The 13218-nt window shown below is 36.6% G+C and overlaps 3 protein-coding genes across 3 annotated transcripts; all 3 read left to right on the forward strand.

Moving 5' to 3' along the window:
- The first annotated feature begins 12 nt into the window (after positions 1-12).
- On the forward strand, positions 13-5132 carry ubox5 (U-box domain containing 5). The gene is made up of 5 exons (XM_065248088.1): positions 13-44; positions 1949-2011; positions 3361-4483; positions 4577-4735; positions 4842-5132. Exons 2-5 carry the CDS (start codon positions 1958-1960, stop codon positions 5042-5044), a joined length of 1539 nt encoding a protein of 512 aa, XP_065104160.1. The 5' UTR covers positions 13-44; positions 1949-1957; the 3' UTR covers positions 5045-5132.
- Positions 5133-7639: 2507 nt separating this feature from the next.
- On the forward strand, positions 7640-10151 carry avp (arginine vasopressin). Its single transcript, XM_065247861.2, has 3 exons — positions 7640-7772; positions 9108-9312; positions 9417-10151. Exons 1-3 carry the CDS (start codon positions 7647-7649, stop codon positions 9542-9544), a joined length of 459 nt encoding a protein of 152 aa, XP_065103933.1. The 5' UTR covers positions 7640-7646; the 3' UTR covers positions 9545-10151.
- Positions 10152-10849: 698 nt separating this feature from the next.
- Positions 10850-12666, forward strand: ccl27a (chemokine (C-C motif) ligand 27a). Its single transcript, XM_065270344.2, has 3 exons — positions 10850-10984; positions 11708-11825; positions 12071-12666. Exons 1-3 carry the CDS (start codon positions 10915-10917, stop codon positions 12162-12164), a joined length of 282 nt encoding a protein of 93 aa, XP_065126416.2. The 5' UTR covers positions 10850-10914; the 3' UTR covers positions 12165-12666.
- Positions 12667-13218: the final 552 nt, after the last annotated feature.

Below are 13218 nucleotides of genomic sequence, written 5' to 3' on the forward strand. Positions count from 1 at the left end.
TCCTTTATCCCGGAAGTGTTACCGCTGCTGTTTCCGTTCACGTGGTGAGTTTGTTTTCTTCTCTGTAACTCAGATGTAAATGTTTATAAATGTCTCATGATATTTTATTCTATCTTACAATCTGATTGATAGTTGATGATGTGTGTGTTAGTTACAGATGTCTGACGATCACGCGCAATACATTAACACAGTTTTGAAAGAAGTAGAAAGAGCCATGACGTTTTCTTTATTTATAATAAATAATTGTATCTTTCACGAATAAAGTATTTATTAAAATGCCCGTGATATTGTCATTGAATATCATAGTGGGTATTAAACATAGACAGAAGTGTATTTATATAAACTATACACACCAATGCACTTATATGCAGGTGCTGGTCATATAATTAGAATATCTTCAAAAAAATGATTTATTTCACTATAAATCATTAATTCCATTCAAAAAGTCAAACTTAACTTATATTATATTCATTCATTACACACAGACTGATATATTTCAAATGTTTATTTTTTTATTTTAATTATTATAATTGACAACTAAGGAAAATCCCAAATAGTGAATCCCCAATAGTTCAGAATCTCAGAAATTTGAATATTACTTAAGACCAATACAAATAAAGGATTTTTTTAAACATTTTGGCCAACTGAAAAGTATGAACAGAAAAGAATGAGCATGTACAGAACTCAATACATAGTTAGGCTCCTTTTGCCTGAATGCAGCAATGTGGTGTGGCATGGAGTGGATCAGTCTGTGGCATTGCTCAGGTGTTATGAGAGCCCAGGTTGCTCTGATAGTGGCCTTCAGCTCTTCTGCATTGTTGGGTCTGGCATATCTCATCTTCCTCTTCACAATACCTCATAGATTTTCTATGGGGTTAAGGTCAGGCGAGTTTTCTGACCAATTAAGAAGAGGGATATCATGGTTCTTTAACCAGGTACTGGTAGCTTTGGCACTTTGTGCAGGTGCCAAGTCCTGTTGGAAAATGAAATCTGCATCTCCATAAAGTTGGTCAGCAACAGGAAGCATGAAGTGCTCTAAAACTTCCTGGTATGCGGCTGCATTGACCTCGGACTTCAGAAAACACAGTGGACCAACACCAGCAGATGACATGGCACCCCAAACCATCACTGACTGTGGAAACTTTACACTGGACCTCAAGCGAGGTGGATTGTGTGCCTCCCCTCTCTTCCTCCAGACTCTGGGACCCTGATTTCCAAAGGAAATGCAAAATTTACGTTCATCAGAGAACATAACTTTGGACCACTCAGCAGCAGTCCAGAAGCGAGACCCTTCTGATGCTGTCTGTTGTTCAAGAGTGGTTTGACATAAGGAATGTGACAGCTGAATCTCATGTTTTGCATACGTCTGTGCGTAGTAATTCTTGAAGCACTGACTCCAGCTGCAGTCCATTCTTTGTGAATCTCCCCCACATTTTTGAATGTGACAATCCTCTCCAGGGTGCGGTTATCTCTATTGCTTGTAAACTTTTGTCTACCACATCTTTTCCTTCCCTTCGCTCTCTCTATTAATATGCTTGGACACAGAGCTCTGTGAACAGCCAGCCTCTTTTGCAATGACGTTTTGTGTCTTGCCCTCCTTGTTCAGGTGTCATGTAAAGTCTTCCCCATGATTGTGTAGCCTACAGAACTAGACTGTAGAGACCATTTAAAGGCCTTTACAGGTATTTTGAGTGAATTAGCTGATTACAGTGTGGCAAAATTTAACCTTTTCACAATATTCAAATGTTCTGGGAGACTGAATTTGGAAAAAGACCAGCTTAACCAGCTTAAAATGTGGCTAAAAAACATCTAAAACCATCCTGCTTCAACTGGTCTTTCAGTAGGGGAATGTTTCTTTAAAGTATTGAGCGTGCTTATAAGTTTTTTATTATTGTCTGTAGCATTGTGTTGAAATATTGCTGATCTTTGTCAATCTTGTTTGTCTAAGGTGGAGATAATGGTGGTTAACCTGTGCGAGCCACATTTTCACACAACAATTCAATGTGACAAGGTACAACACAAAACCAACAATGTGCACAATGATACCAAACTATAGAAATATATTCTGCACAATTAAATTACTGACATATTATCTTTTAAATAACTTGTTTTCATTTGTAGTTCAGAAGTTCTAAGAAAAGTTTTAGTTGTATATTTTGTTCAAGTCAAGTTCAATTAAAAATCACATTTAAACGAGTAGTGTTTATGTAAGCTATAAGGTGTGAAGGCTTTGCAGTATCATGAATAAGTCACAGCTTAAGGCTGTTGTTAGGCTCGGCGTGAAGTGGAGTAGCAGTGGCGGCCGGTGACTTTCTAAGAAGGGGCATGAATTCATAATATGTATTTGGCATGTCATGGGTGTTGCTCTTCATGTCAAAATAAGTGCCTGCTGCAGATGCTTGGCATGGGGTTTGTGATAAAAGAGATGCTCACGTTTACAAAATAATCACAAGACACCCACTTAACACTAAACTCTGATTACACCTGAGATCAAACACCAGCGTCTCTTTTATCATAAACTCTTTAGCCGTGTGTGCAGCAGGCTCTTATTTTGACAAGAAGCATGATGCACATGGTTCACATGATGCAACAGACACATATTTTGACATGACGGGCAACACACATGATGGGCTAAATACATGATGTGACGTGCTTCACATTGTGTGCCCTCAAAAAAGAAGTCACTGGCCACCACTGGCCTCCAATATTTTATTGCTTTAATAATACAGTTAGCGCACAACACAAGTATTAAAGCTAAATATTTATAAAGAATTTGGTTCCAAAATGAGAACTCTGTTTTTAATTTTTTGTCGAAACATGTTTGTTATTATGTTATCATGTTTTTATTGTGCTGCTTCGCTGTAGTTTTTTAGTTATGAAGGTTTAAATCTAAACACACCAACTGCAGTTTGATTGATATTAATTAGAATACACAATCAAAAAATGAGATTTTTGAAAAATGAGTTGTCTCATTTTGGAACCAAACTCGTAAATTTTTTTCTGCTGGAAATATAGTCCCTGACTGACAGTTTCACGTATGTTCAGTGATACACAAAATCATTGAGTACAGCAGTCATAGATGTGTTTGATCATAAATAAAGCTATTGACCAATCAGAATCGAGGACTTGAACTAACCGTTTTATAAATAAGTAAATGAATGTCTTTTTTTTAAACGTGTGTTTTCATTATCTTTCAGAGAACTCTTTTTCTTGCTGTGATATTTAAGAGTTGTGTTATATTCTGCAGTGAGTCTCTGTTTTCTCCTTGTACAGATGAAAGTGTTGTGTAGGTGCGCGTATGAGCTGACCTTGTGATGTTCTCTCCTCAGAACAACGTCTTGATGTGTTTTTGTGTTACAGCTGTGTGCCGATGGCTATGACGTCACCAACCTTTTGTCCGGAGATCCGGTTACGCGACGGAGAGGTTTCAGACTGGAATACTTCCTGCGGCCTCCGCTGCACGTCACCCTGGGCGTCCGAGTCAAGATGGAGTTGTGTCGGGTGGACGTCGAGCTTTGGCCCTGGCGCACGGATCAAGGGAAGAGCTCTCGAAGGCTTGAGATCTTCAGCTCTTCTGATCCTCCTGCGCAGGTGGAGCGAGACGTCGGCCAGTTCAAGCTCGTGGCTCGTTGTGATTTGCAAAATGAAACGCAGGTGTCTTTCCTTAACCCGTCTTTTAAACCTCGAGCTCCATTCCTGGATCCTCCACCACCGGTTCCAGCGCAGGCTAAACGTCAGGATCTGTGGAGCCGCGGGCCGCAGTCTCTGGGCTCTGTGGCGCAGCTCCGTGTCAGTATTCCATACAGCGGAGCCGCGACCGCGCTCGGCATCAAGTCGCTCTCTGTTTGGGCTCTGCCTGCTCGCTGCTGTTCACCTTCTGAAGTCGAGAAGTTTCAGGAAGCACACCAAAATAGTTTGCAGTTAAACCGTCATTCATCTTTAGATCATACCACAGTTTCTCCCAAGCCAGATCACATCTCGCCTGATATTCTGATCCCGGAGGAATTCCTGGATCCGCTGACTCAGGAACTCATGGTTTTTCCGATGATTTTACCCAGTGGGATGGTCATAGATAACAGCACCTTAGAAGAGTATCAGAAGAGAGAAGCTACGTGGGGCCGTCTGCCCAACGACCCGTTTACCGGCGTTCCTTTTGCACAAAACTCAAAACCTCTTCCCAACACCGCCCTTAAAAGTCGCATTGACCGTCTGGTGCTACAGACGGGATGCACGGGTGTCGGGAATAAACTGATGAATAAACCGCAGTCATCCAGGCTTATCGTATCTCCTAACGCCGGAGATGCCAAAAGCTCAGCAAACTTTAGCAGAGATCACAATGATTCAGAATCTAAAGAGGTCAGATGTCAATCTGTGAATTCAGTCCTTACTTCAGGACAAACACGGTGTCGTTCCAGTAAAAGAAAATATGAAAGTCTGACTTCTTCCTCCAGTAGTGTTGATTCAGCGACGTCACACACCACAGGTCTGAATTTGACTCTTTACTAAATACAGTTATCAGTTCAGTGTTTGTGTTTATTCGTACTGAGATGTGTGTTTGTCTTCTGTTGTGTTTCAGAATCTCACGAGCAGCGTTTAGCAGACAGTTTAGATGAAGCTCTGAATGAAGCTCTTCATGGATTGCCCACATTCACCTCGCAGAGGAAAACTAACTCTGATCCAGAAACTTCAGCCGGTACATCACAGTCTGACGACAGCACGCGTGGAAACTGTGAAGGTGCTTTGAAATATATTTACCTTAAAAACCTGATGCTCAAAGCCTTAATCATTTAAAGTAAATCATTTGTATTTATCTCTGATGTTTGAATTTGTGTGTGTTTCAGGGCAGCAGAAATGTTTGTTTTGTTCATGTTTATTAAGTGTTTATTCCTGGAGCGTGTTGTCGTACTCTCTGTCCTGTGGACATCTCATATGTGGACCCTGTTTACAACGCAAACGTCTGGCTGATTCTCAGAGGTTAAAGATTAAATGCCCGGCGTGTGGCGTGTTTGCCTCCAGCAGTGACATCACACGCGTGCATCATTAAATCATCATAAACTCTCTGTCTCATATTAAATTATTTGTAAACAGATTTTGTCTGTAATTATCATTAAAATGTTTTTTTTTTTAATGTCCTCTGTCATTTTATCAATGCTTACACTACATACTTTATATAAATATATTTGTGATCTCTGTGTAATATATATTAAGACAAATTTATAGTTTTTCAGATTTCTCTTAAAACTTCTTGCTGTTACTAGATACACACACTTTAAAGAAAGTTGAAGCCTTACATTTCTAAGTATGATCAATTTTGCTTTAGAAGTCATTTCAATGGTCAGTGCTCCCACAGGTGCTGCTTTCAGCGACCCGAGTTTGATTCCCAGCTTGTGGTCATTTGCCGATCCAATATCCCTCTCTCTCCTCCGTGTACTTTCCTGTCCTCTCCTCAATCACTGTTAAAATAAAGCCAAAATGGCCAAAAAATATAACTTTAAAATAAAAAGTCATTTCATATGTATTTTCTCATTTATTCTTATAAAATTAAAATAAGTTAATCATTCATCTTTATAAGTAATACCACCTCATCACTTGTCAAAGTAGAAAGTTTACTATAGGTTAAAATGACTTGTAAAGCTAATTTATCCTTAAAAATGTAAAGCTTCAACTTTTTTGCAAAATACAGCATCTGTAAACATTTTCAGTCTTCATCTTTTATAGTTTAACATGTTTTATTCATGTAAACATTTCCACAGATTAAATTCCTCACAGTTAATGAATGATTGTTTCATGAATATTTAATATTTAGTAGAAACATCTGTGAGAAGAGTTTGAGTCTCTGAGAAACAGACTGTAATAATTCTGTTGATTTATTGATCAGTATCGATCATCTCATGACTGATATCTCACTGTCGACCACCATCTGAGCCCTGTTACTGATCGATACACATTGAGTTTATTTTCATTCTGGTTAAAGTTCAGTAAAGTTTTAAAGACATTGAGAGCTGAAGATGGTCAACCACATTGTCTCGCTTGGATTGAAATCTGAAAGGTTAATTGTTGTTTTAAGGCAATATTGTGTAGCATCTTAATGGTCACTGTTGGGTCCACTTTGTTGTCCAGAACCTTCAGCAGGAGTCTCATAGATCACAAACAACTCTTTATCTTCTGAGAGACCCAGGACATACTTCTCACTTTAACGGCATGCATACAATATAAGTTAGTTAGTATAGAGTTAGTGTGAAAATGATAAAATCTCTTATATTGTTGGTTTTTTTTGCTTGTAGATTGTAAATCTGTCATCTGGCGGTGAGGTTCCTTGAGCTCATTGTGTGGCAGAATTGAATTTGTAGAGGAGCTCAAGGCTGAAGTGTCTTTGTGTGAGTATGAAGAGATCTGACCTCTATCATCTGTTACTGATAAAACTTTTACACAACAATTACACAAACATACAACTGAAGGACACACACACACACGTGCTCACACACACGGATCTGACCTTCTGCTTCTGAACTCATTCAGTCTACACATTCACTGATCTTCAGTCCATTTCTGTCTTCTGAATTTGATTAAATGCAAATCACTAAAGTGTCAGTTTTTCTGCTGATCAGTCTCAGATGAATAATATGTTTTACTTTCTTTCTTACTTTCCCATCATCTGTCTTTATTCATGGTGAGAACTGGTTAATCCATACACAAGTTGATGGATACACAGGTTGGCAGAGAGGCAATTTGACATCTCCAGTTGACTTAACCTGCATGATTTAGGCCTGTGGGAGTAAACCCATGAAAACATGCAAACTCCGTAATAAACTTTCATGCATGGTAGCGTTTCATTATGACAATTATTGACTGAAATGCCAGACACTAACTGATCTCACGTCATTAACATTTATTTCTTTTTGCCTAATTTCCATCGCACACACCCGCACGCGCATGTGTATAATGTTTAACCTCGGTCATCTATTCACTTAATTTTCCACTGCTATTTCTTAAAAGAATTCCCAGATGATTTTGATGTAATCTATGTTTCATATGCATGCTTATGTCATTTTGGGAAATTGTTCTTTTGTGGCGCTGCGTGTCTATAAATAATATGGAAATGTTAGCTGAAGTTAATGTAAGTGCAGTGTTGAATACTGAGCAGTCATTTCTGTTGTTGTGTCCTGAGCTCAGATGAATCAGATATTTGTGATTTTGCTGATTTGACCTCTGCGTCAGTTTTACATTAACACCTTCATCACCAGCTCACAAACATCTTCTCCAACATTTAGTTTGATTTCTATGTTTCCTCAATTGAATTTATTCTTATCTAGAAAGCCAATGACTGGTACTATTTAAATATAATTTGAAGAGTGTATTAATAATAAAAATAACTTTTGATGGAAGCATACACACACACCGTAACATTAAAGGTGAATGATTTAGTCTTGTTAAGTGATCATTTAAACTGTAATAACATCATTTGAGTTTCTAAACAATAATATACACTAACAGGTCATTTGGCGATGATGATTGAAGAGGAATAAATTCATATTAGATGTATCTGCTTGTGTAAAGTGGGAGGAGCGTGATGATGCTGATGGTCCTGATGCTGCAGGTCTGTCTATATAAGCATCAGAGAGCATCAGTTTGTCCAGTGTGTGAAGATGTCTGAATCTCTGCTGCCCGCGTGCGTCCTCTGCATCCTCATGGTCTCAACGCTCTCGTCCGCATGCTACATTCAAAACTGTCCACGTGGAGGAAAGAGATCTCAACCAGATCCCATCAGACAGGTACAAACATCTCCACCCACCCATACCCATCCATGCGCATAGCATCTTTCCAGCAGGTGCGATTGGAAACTTTAGAAACAATTTCTTCATTGATGATACACATTCAGCTTACATGAGTTTTTACTTGACCTAAAGCCTTAACAGAATAATCATTCATTCATTCATCACTGCATACAGTAAACTATTTATTACAGTATTTAAAACTGATTTTCTGCTTGAGAAAACTATTAGTATAAAATGTATTCAATATTATACTGAGCATGATATAGTGTATATATATAAATATGTAATAATAAAGGTATTTAGGTCTGTAAACTCACTAATATTTATTTTTAGCTCAAATCTTTTAATTTTTTAGTTTTTTTTATCAGAGAGTTACAAAATAAGGGACAACATACACTCTAAAAAATATTGGGTTGTTTTTAACCCAGGGCTGTGTAACTATAGGACAGAAAACATTTCTGGGTTAATATAACCCAAATTATGGGTTGTTTTAACCCAACTGCTGTTTTGTTTCAACATGGTTGATTAACAATAACCCAGCAGTTGGGTTAAAACAACCCATTATTTGGGTCATTTTAACCCAGAAATGTTTTCTGTCCTATAGTTACACAGCCCTGTGTTAAAGGTATTGCGGAGGATTTTCTTTTTCCGGGTGGATCATCAAGACTATTGGTACTCCTAGTTGTCAATCAGAAGTGTTGCGCAATTGCATTTTTTTTAATAGTGGAGAACAGACCCGGCGCCAGACACAAATTCACGGATGGAGAAGGCGGTTCTTTTCCAAAATTGGAGGAAAATCCTCCGCTACACCTTTAAATATTTTTTAGAGTGGAGCATAGCATATTGTGCAAAAATATGTGTGTACTGGGTGTAATTATTATGTATATTTAACCACACACACATACATATAGTCATTTCAGATTTTTTTTAAATGTATATATAATATAGAATATATAAAAATATAAATAAATATATATATACAGATGTAAATGTTTCTTAAAAACATACATGAATGTGTGTGTATTTATATATACATAATAATTACACACAGCACACACTCATATATTATGCAAAAAAAAACACTTTTATTTTGAATGCGATTTATCGCGATTAATTTTTCCCCAGGACAACTTATATAAACAAAAAATGAATAAAATAAACAAAAAGAAAAAAAGTCAAATATAGTACAATATATTCTTGCTATATACACATATAAACACAGTATAAAAACAATATAAATGTAGTGCAAGTCCAATTTATTGAATAAATACTTCCAGTTTGTAATCTAGCTGAGGTTTGTCATATGAATATAAGGCTGTCTCTCTCTTGTAGTGTATGACGTGTGGTCCTGGGAATAAAGGTCGGTGTTTTGGCCCCAGTATCTGCTGTGGATCCGGTCTGGGTTGTCTGGTGGGTTCTCCTGAGACTCTGATCTGTATGGAGGAGAATTATCTGTCCAGTCCCTGTGAGACCGGCGGGAGTTCCTGTGGATCTGATGGTGGACGCTGCGCTGCTCCGGGGATCTGCTGTGATTCACGTAAGTGTGACCCATGACAGTTCTGATCTCTATACAGAAAGACAAGTAAAGATGATACAGTCTTTATTTATTTATTGTTTCTAATAAACTGTGTTGTCTTGCAGAGAGATGTGTGATGGATTCAGAGTGTATGGATCAGATCAGATATGAGGAATCTAATGGCAGCGATACACTGAAGAAGTCTTCATCAGACCTGCTGCTGGATCTGTTGAAGCTGATGTCACGAGACTAAAGATGAAGATCATCTTATACATGCTGCATGACCCATCGGTGTTTGCTATCTGTAAATACTGTATGTAGTAAATGAAAGTTCAGATCAATACTGATGCTTGTTTATCTAACAGGTTTGAGTTTGTGGCTCCATGAAAAGCATTACACATTCCTGCTCTTTTATTATTATAATCCAGTGCTGTTAAGGGTTATTACCTCTGTATGATCGGTTAATACCAGCCTGTCTTTATGCATCTGTGTTCCTCTTTGACAAGTTTGAACAATAACTCATGTACGACTCTCACATCAATCTGGTACTCAGAGCGTTTGTCTTTCAGAAGTACACTTTTAAATCTAACGTATAATTACTGAAAATGAACTCAAATGTATAGAAAAGAGTTGTGCAGACAATAAAAACTGACGCAGATGAAACGTTTAAATCTAAACAGGTGATTCCTGTTTCCCTGTGAGCTCTTTTGTCCTTTTATATTCAAAGAAACCAGACAGACGCTGTACAAAACTATATTTAAATACTCTTGCTGTCAATAATATCATAAGAAACATTGTGCTTTAGTGATATTTCATCAAGTTTTAATAAGTGATGAATGTCTTCACTGTACACTCTAAAAACAAACAGTGCTATATAGCACCAAAAGTGGTTCTTTGCTCGTAATCATAGAAGAACCGTTTTTAGTGCCAAATAGCACCGGTTGAAGCACCAGTGAAGCACCTGTGTAGAACCATTTAGTGCTATGTAGAACCATATGTGGTGCTATATGGCCCCTATTTGGTTCTACACAGGTGCTTCACTGGTGCTTCACAGGTGCTATATGGCACTAAAAACGGTTCTTCTATGATTACGAGCAAAGAACCACTTTTGGTGCTATATAGCACCGTTTGTTTTTAGAGTGTACACAAGCAAAAAATGACCAAATGATTTAAAATCTCTCTATGTTCTTTTAACTAATGACAGTATTTATAATCATAATCATATTAAAATAAAGAGGATTTTGGAAGTTAAAGATCATAAATTCAATAAAACAGACCGTGAGAAACAAGCACTGTGTGACTGTAACTAACCAGCATAAAAGAGCAGGTAAACCTTCAGTTAAACCAGATAAACACACTATTGAAGACTGGTGTAGCTGTGCTCGTCGTGTCACGCATGGATGCTTGTTTATGAATTTACTGTAATAGAATTGACCTGCATGTAAAGAAAATAAGGTGGGGTAAAATATTTCATGTGTTACAACAGATATCTCATAATAGACTCTTTAAAAGGTTTTCCTTTGATGAGTTCTGACAAGCCGATTGATGAGGGCGGTAACACAACATGCATGTGTGGGTTTAAACCTTCATTAAATTCATTTACCTTTTAGTGTTGAATCAAGCATGGAGCTCAAAGCAACTTGTGTTCTTCTTCTGCTCATCCTGTGTGTCACCATCTTCACCAGCACTGCAGGTCAGATAACAAACAATATGACATACATACATACATAATATCTATATAATAACAAGATTGATTATCAATTAAGTTCTTCTGTTTTCATTTCTTTTTATCTTTTCTTTCCCTTTACAACTTAGTGCAGAATTTAATGAGATACAAAATTGACTTTTTATATTTTTGATGTACTTAATATTATTTAACAATTTAATACTTCATGCTGTTTCCTATAAAATAAATCATCAATGTATAGCTGCTGCGGCCCAACTGTACAAGCCTTGCTGCAGGAGCGTAAAGGGTGTTTTTTTTTTATCCTAAAGAGACAGACAAGTAACCAATCTATCCATATGCATGCATTTAAGATGCATTGGCTAAGAGTCGTGGTTATAAGCTTAATGTACTTGTTGAAGTTACAGTAAATATGATCCAGACATCTGTTCTGACATGCATTACAGTGAAGTTATAGTTTGTGAAAAATGAAACATGAAATGTCTTGTTCACCTTTAGCTCTGTATAATTAAATGCTGGGCTTGTCTTTATTGTTCATAATGAGCTAAAAACATCCTACTGGAACACTCATTTTGTTGCGTAATGAAGTCAAGGCAGTTTTTACAGACTGGAGATAAAGATTTAAGTGTTATAACTTACAGTATAATTTCTCAGTTGGATGGACTGCTTGATGTTGAATGTTTCTGAGCTTGTGACATGAATACACTGACAACAGCTGATCTATAACTACAGATGGGATACCCAGATGCTGTGTGAAGGTTTCAAAGAAGATCCAAAGCTCCGATCTGAAAAAAGTTTCTAGATATGATATCCAGAAAAGAAATGGTCGCTGTGACATTGATGCCGTGATGTGAGTATTTATTGATAAAGAAACAAATAATACACTATATTCACTCTCATCAGTTAAATGTTTTAAAATTATTACATTATTATAGTTGTATTTAATCATGTTTGTTTGATGTAAATAACACTTTTTGTAATAACTTTTACATGGAAATATGTCACATTATTAAAATACATTCAACTGATGAGGAATTGTTTTGAGTGTTGAATGAATAATTTTCTCTTTTATTTAATGTGTTTTATGCTCTTCAGATTGTATATCAAACAGAAAAAAATCTGTGCAGATCCCAAAATCCTGCGACGCTTGAAGAAATTTAGAAAGAAGAACAACCCCAAAAAGGCTTAAACACAAAAAGCACACAGTACAGTTCAGCTGACACTTGGCATTATTTACTCTTTATTTACTGCTTTTTTATAGTTCTTATATCCATTATATACTGCAGTATCCATGTTATGTTTATGTTTCTTATGTTCCTGTTGTTCATTTAAAAGCCTGTTGTAGCCTATTGATATCAGAAATCAATATGTAATAATAATAATTGTAGCTGAATGAAAATAAAACTATAAAGAGAAAAAAGACTCAGTCTAAAGCAACTATGTGATGCATGAATTTATTAATGCTATTAAGATTATTTTTGTAAGGGTGAAAAGGATCTTTGTCTTTAAAAGTGCAAACATATAAAATACACATTTTGGACAAAATGTAAAATGTTATTCTTATTGACTCTTGCATGTTTGTTTTATAAAACTGAATGTAAATTATCTTGAAGTTTCAATTGCTTTTGGTTTAGTTTGTTTTATGTACTTTGTGAAAGACAGAAAGAAGGAAAGAAAGAAAGAGAAAGAAATAAAGAAAGATAAAGAAAGAAAGAAAGAAAGAAAGTCTTTTGAGCAGTGTATTTCATTTGTTAATTTATATTATTGATGAAGAGGCTTCACGCTTTTAGACTCTTAAAAATTCAAGATTAAAATAGCGTTATTGCTTTGATCTGTAGGTTAATACCACATAAAAACATTTAAGGGGTCATTTCACAAGACTGTAAATGTCAAATAAATCTTTGGTGTTGTCAGATTACAGATGTGAAGTTTTAGCTCAGAATACCCCATAGATAATTTATTATAGCATGTTAACATTGACATTTGTAGAGCAAAAATGTGCCGGTTAAACTGGTTACTGGTTGACCTTTTTCACATTTTCTAGAACCAATTATAGCACTTAAACGTGTAAAGTGTCATCTCAGTTTGTTCTGTTTATGTGTGTGTGTGTGTGTGTGTGTGTGTGTGTGTGTGTGTGTGTTTGTGTGTTTGTGTGTTTACCTGATAATTAGGCCTATCACAAATGTGAAGTAGCAGAAAGTTTTCTGTGATGGTTGGGGTTAGGGTTTGGGTTAACCCTTACC

Source organism: Paramisgurnus dabryanus, chromosome 11 (assembly GCF_030506205.2).
Source record: "Paramisgurnus dabryanus chromosome 11, PD_genome_1.1, whole genome shotgun sequence".
Taxonomy (NCBI): domain Eukaryota; kingdom Metazoa; phylum Chordata; class Actinopteri; order Cypriniformes; family Cobitidae; genus Paramisgurnus; species Paramisgurnus dabryanus.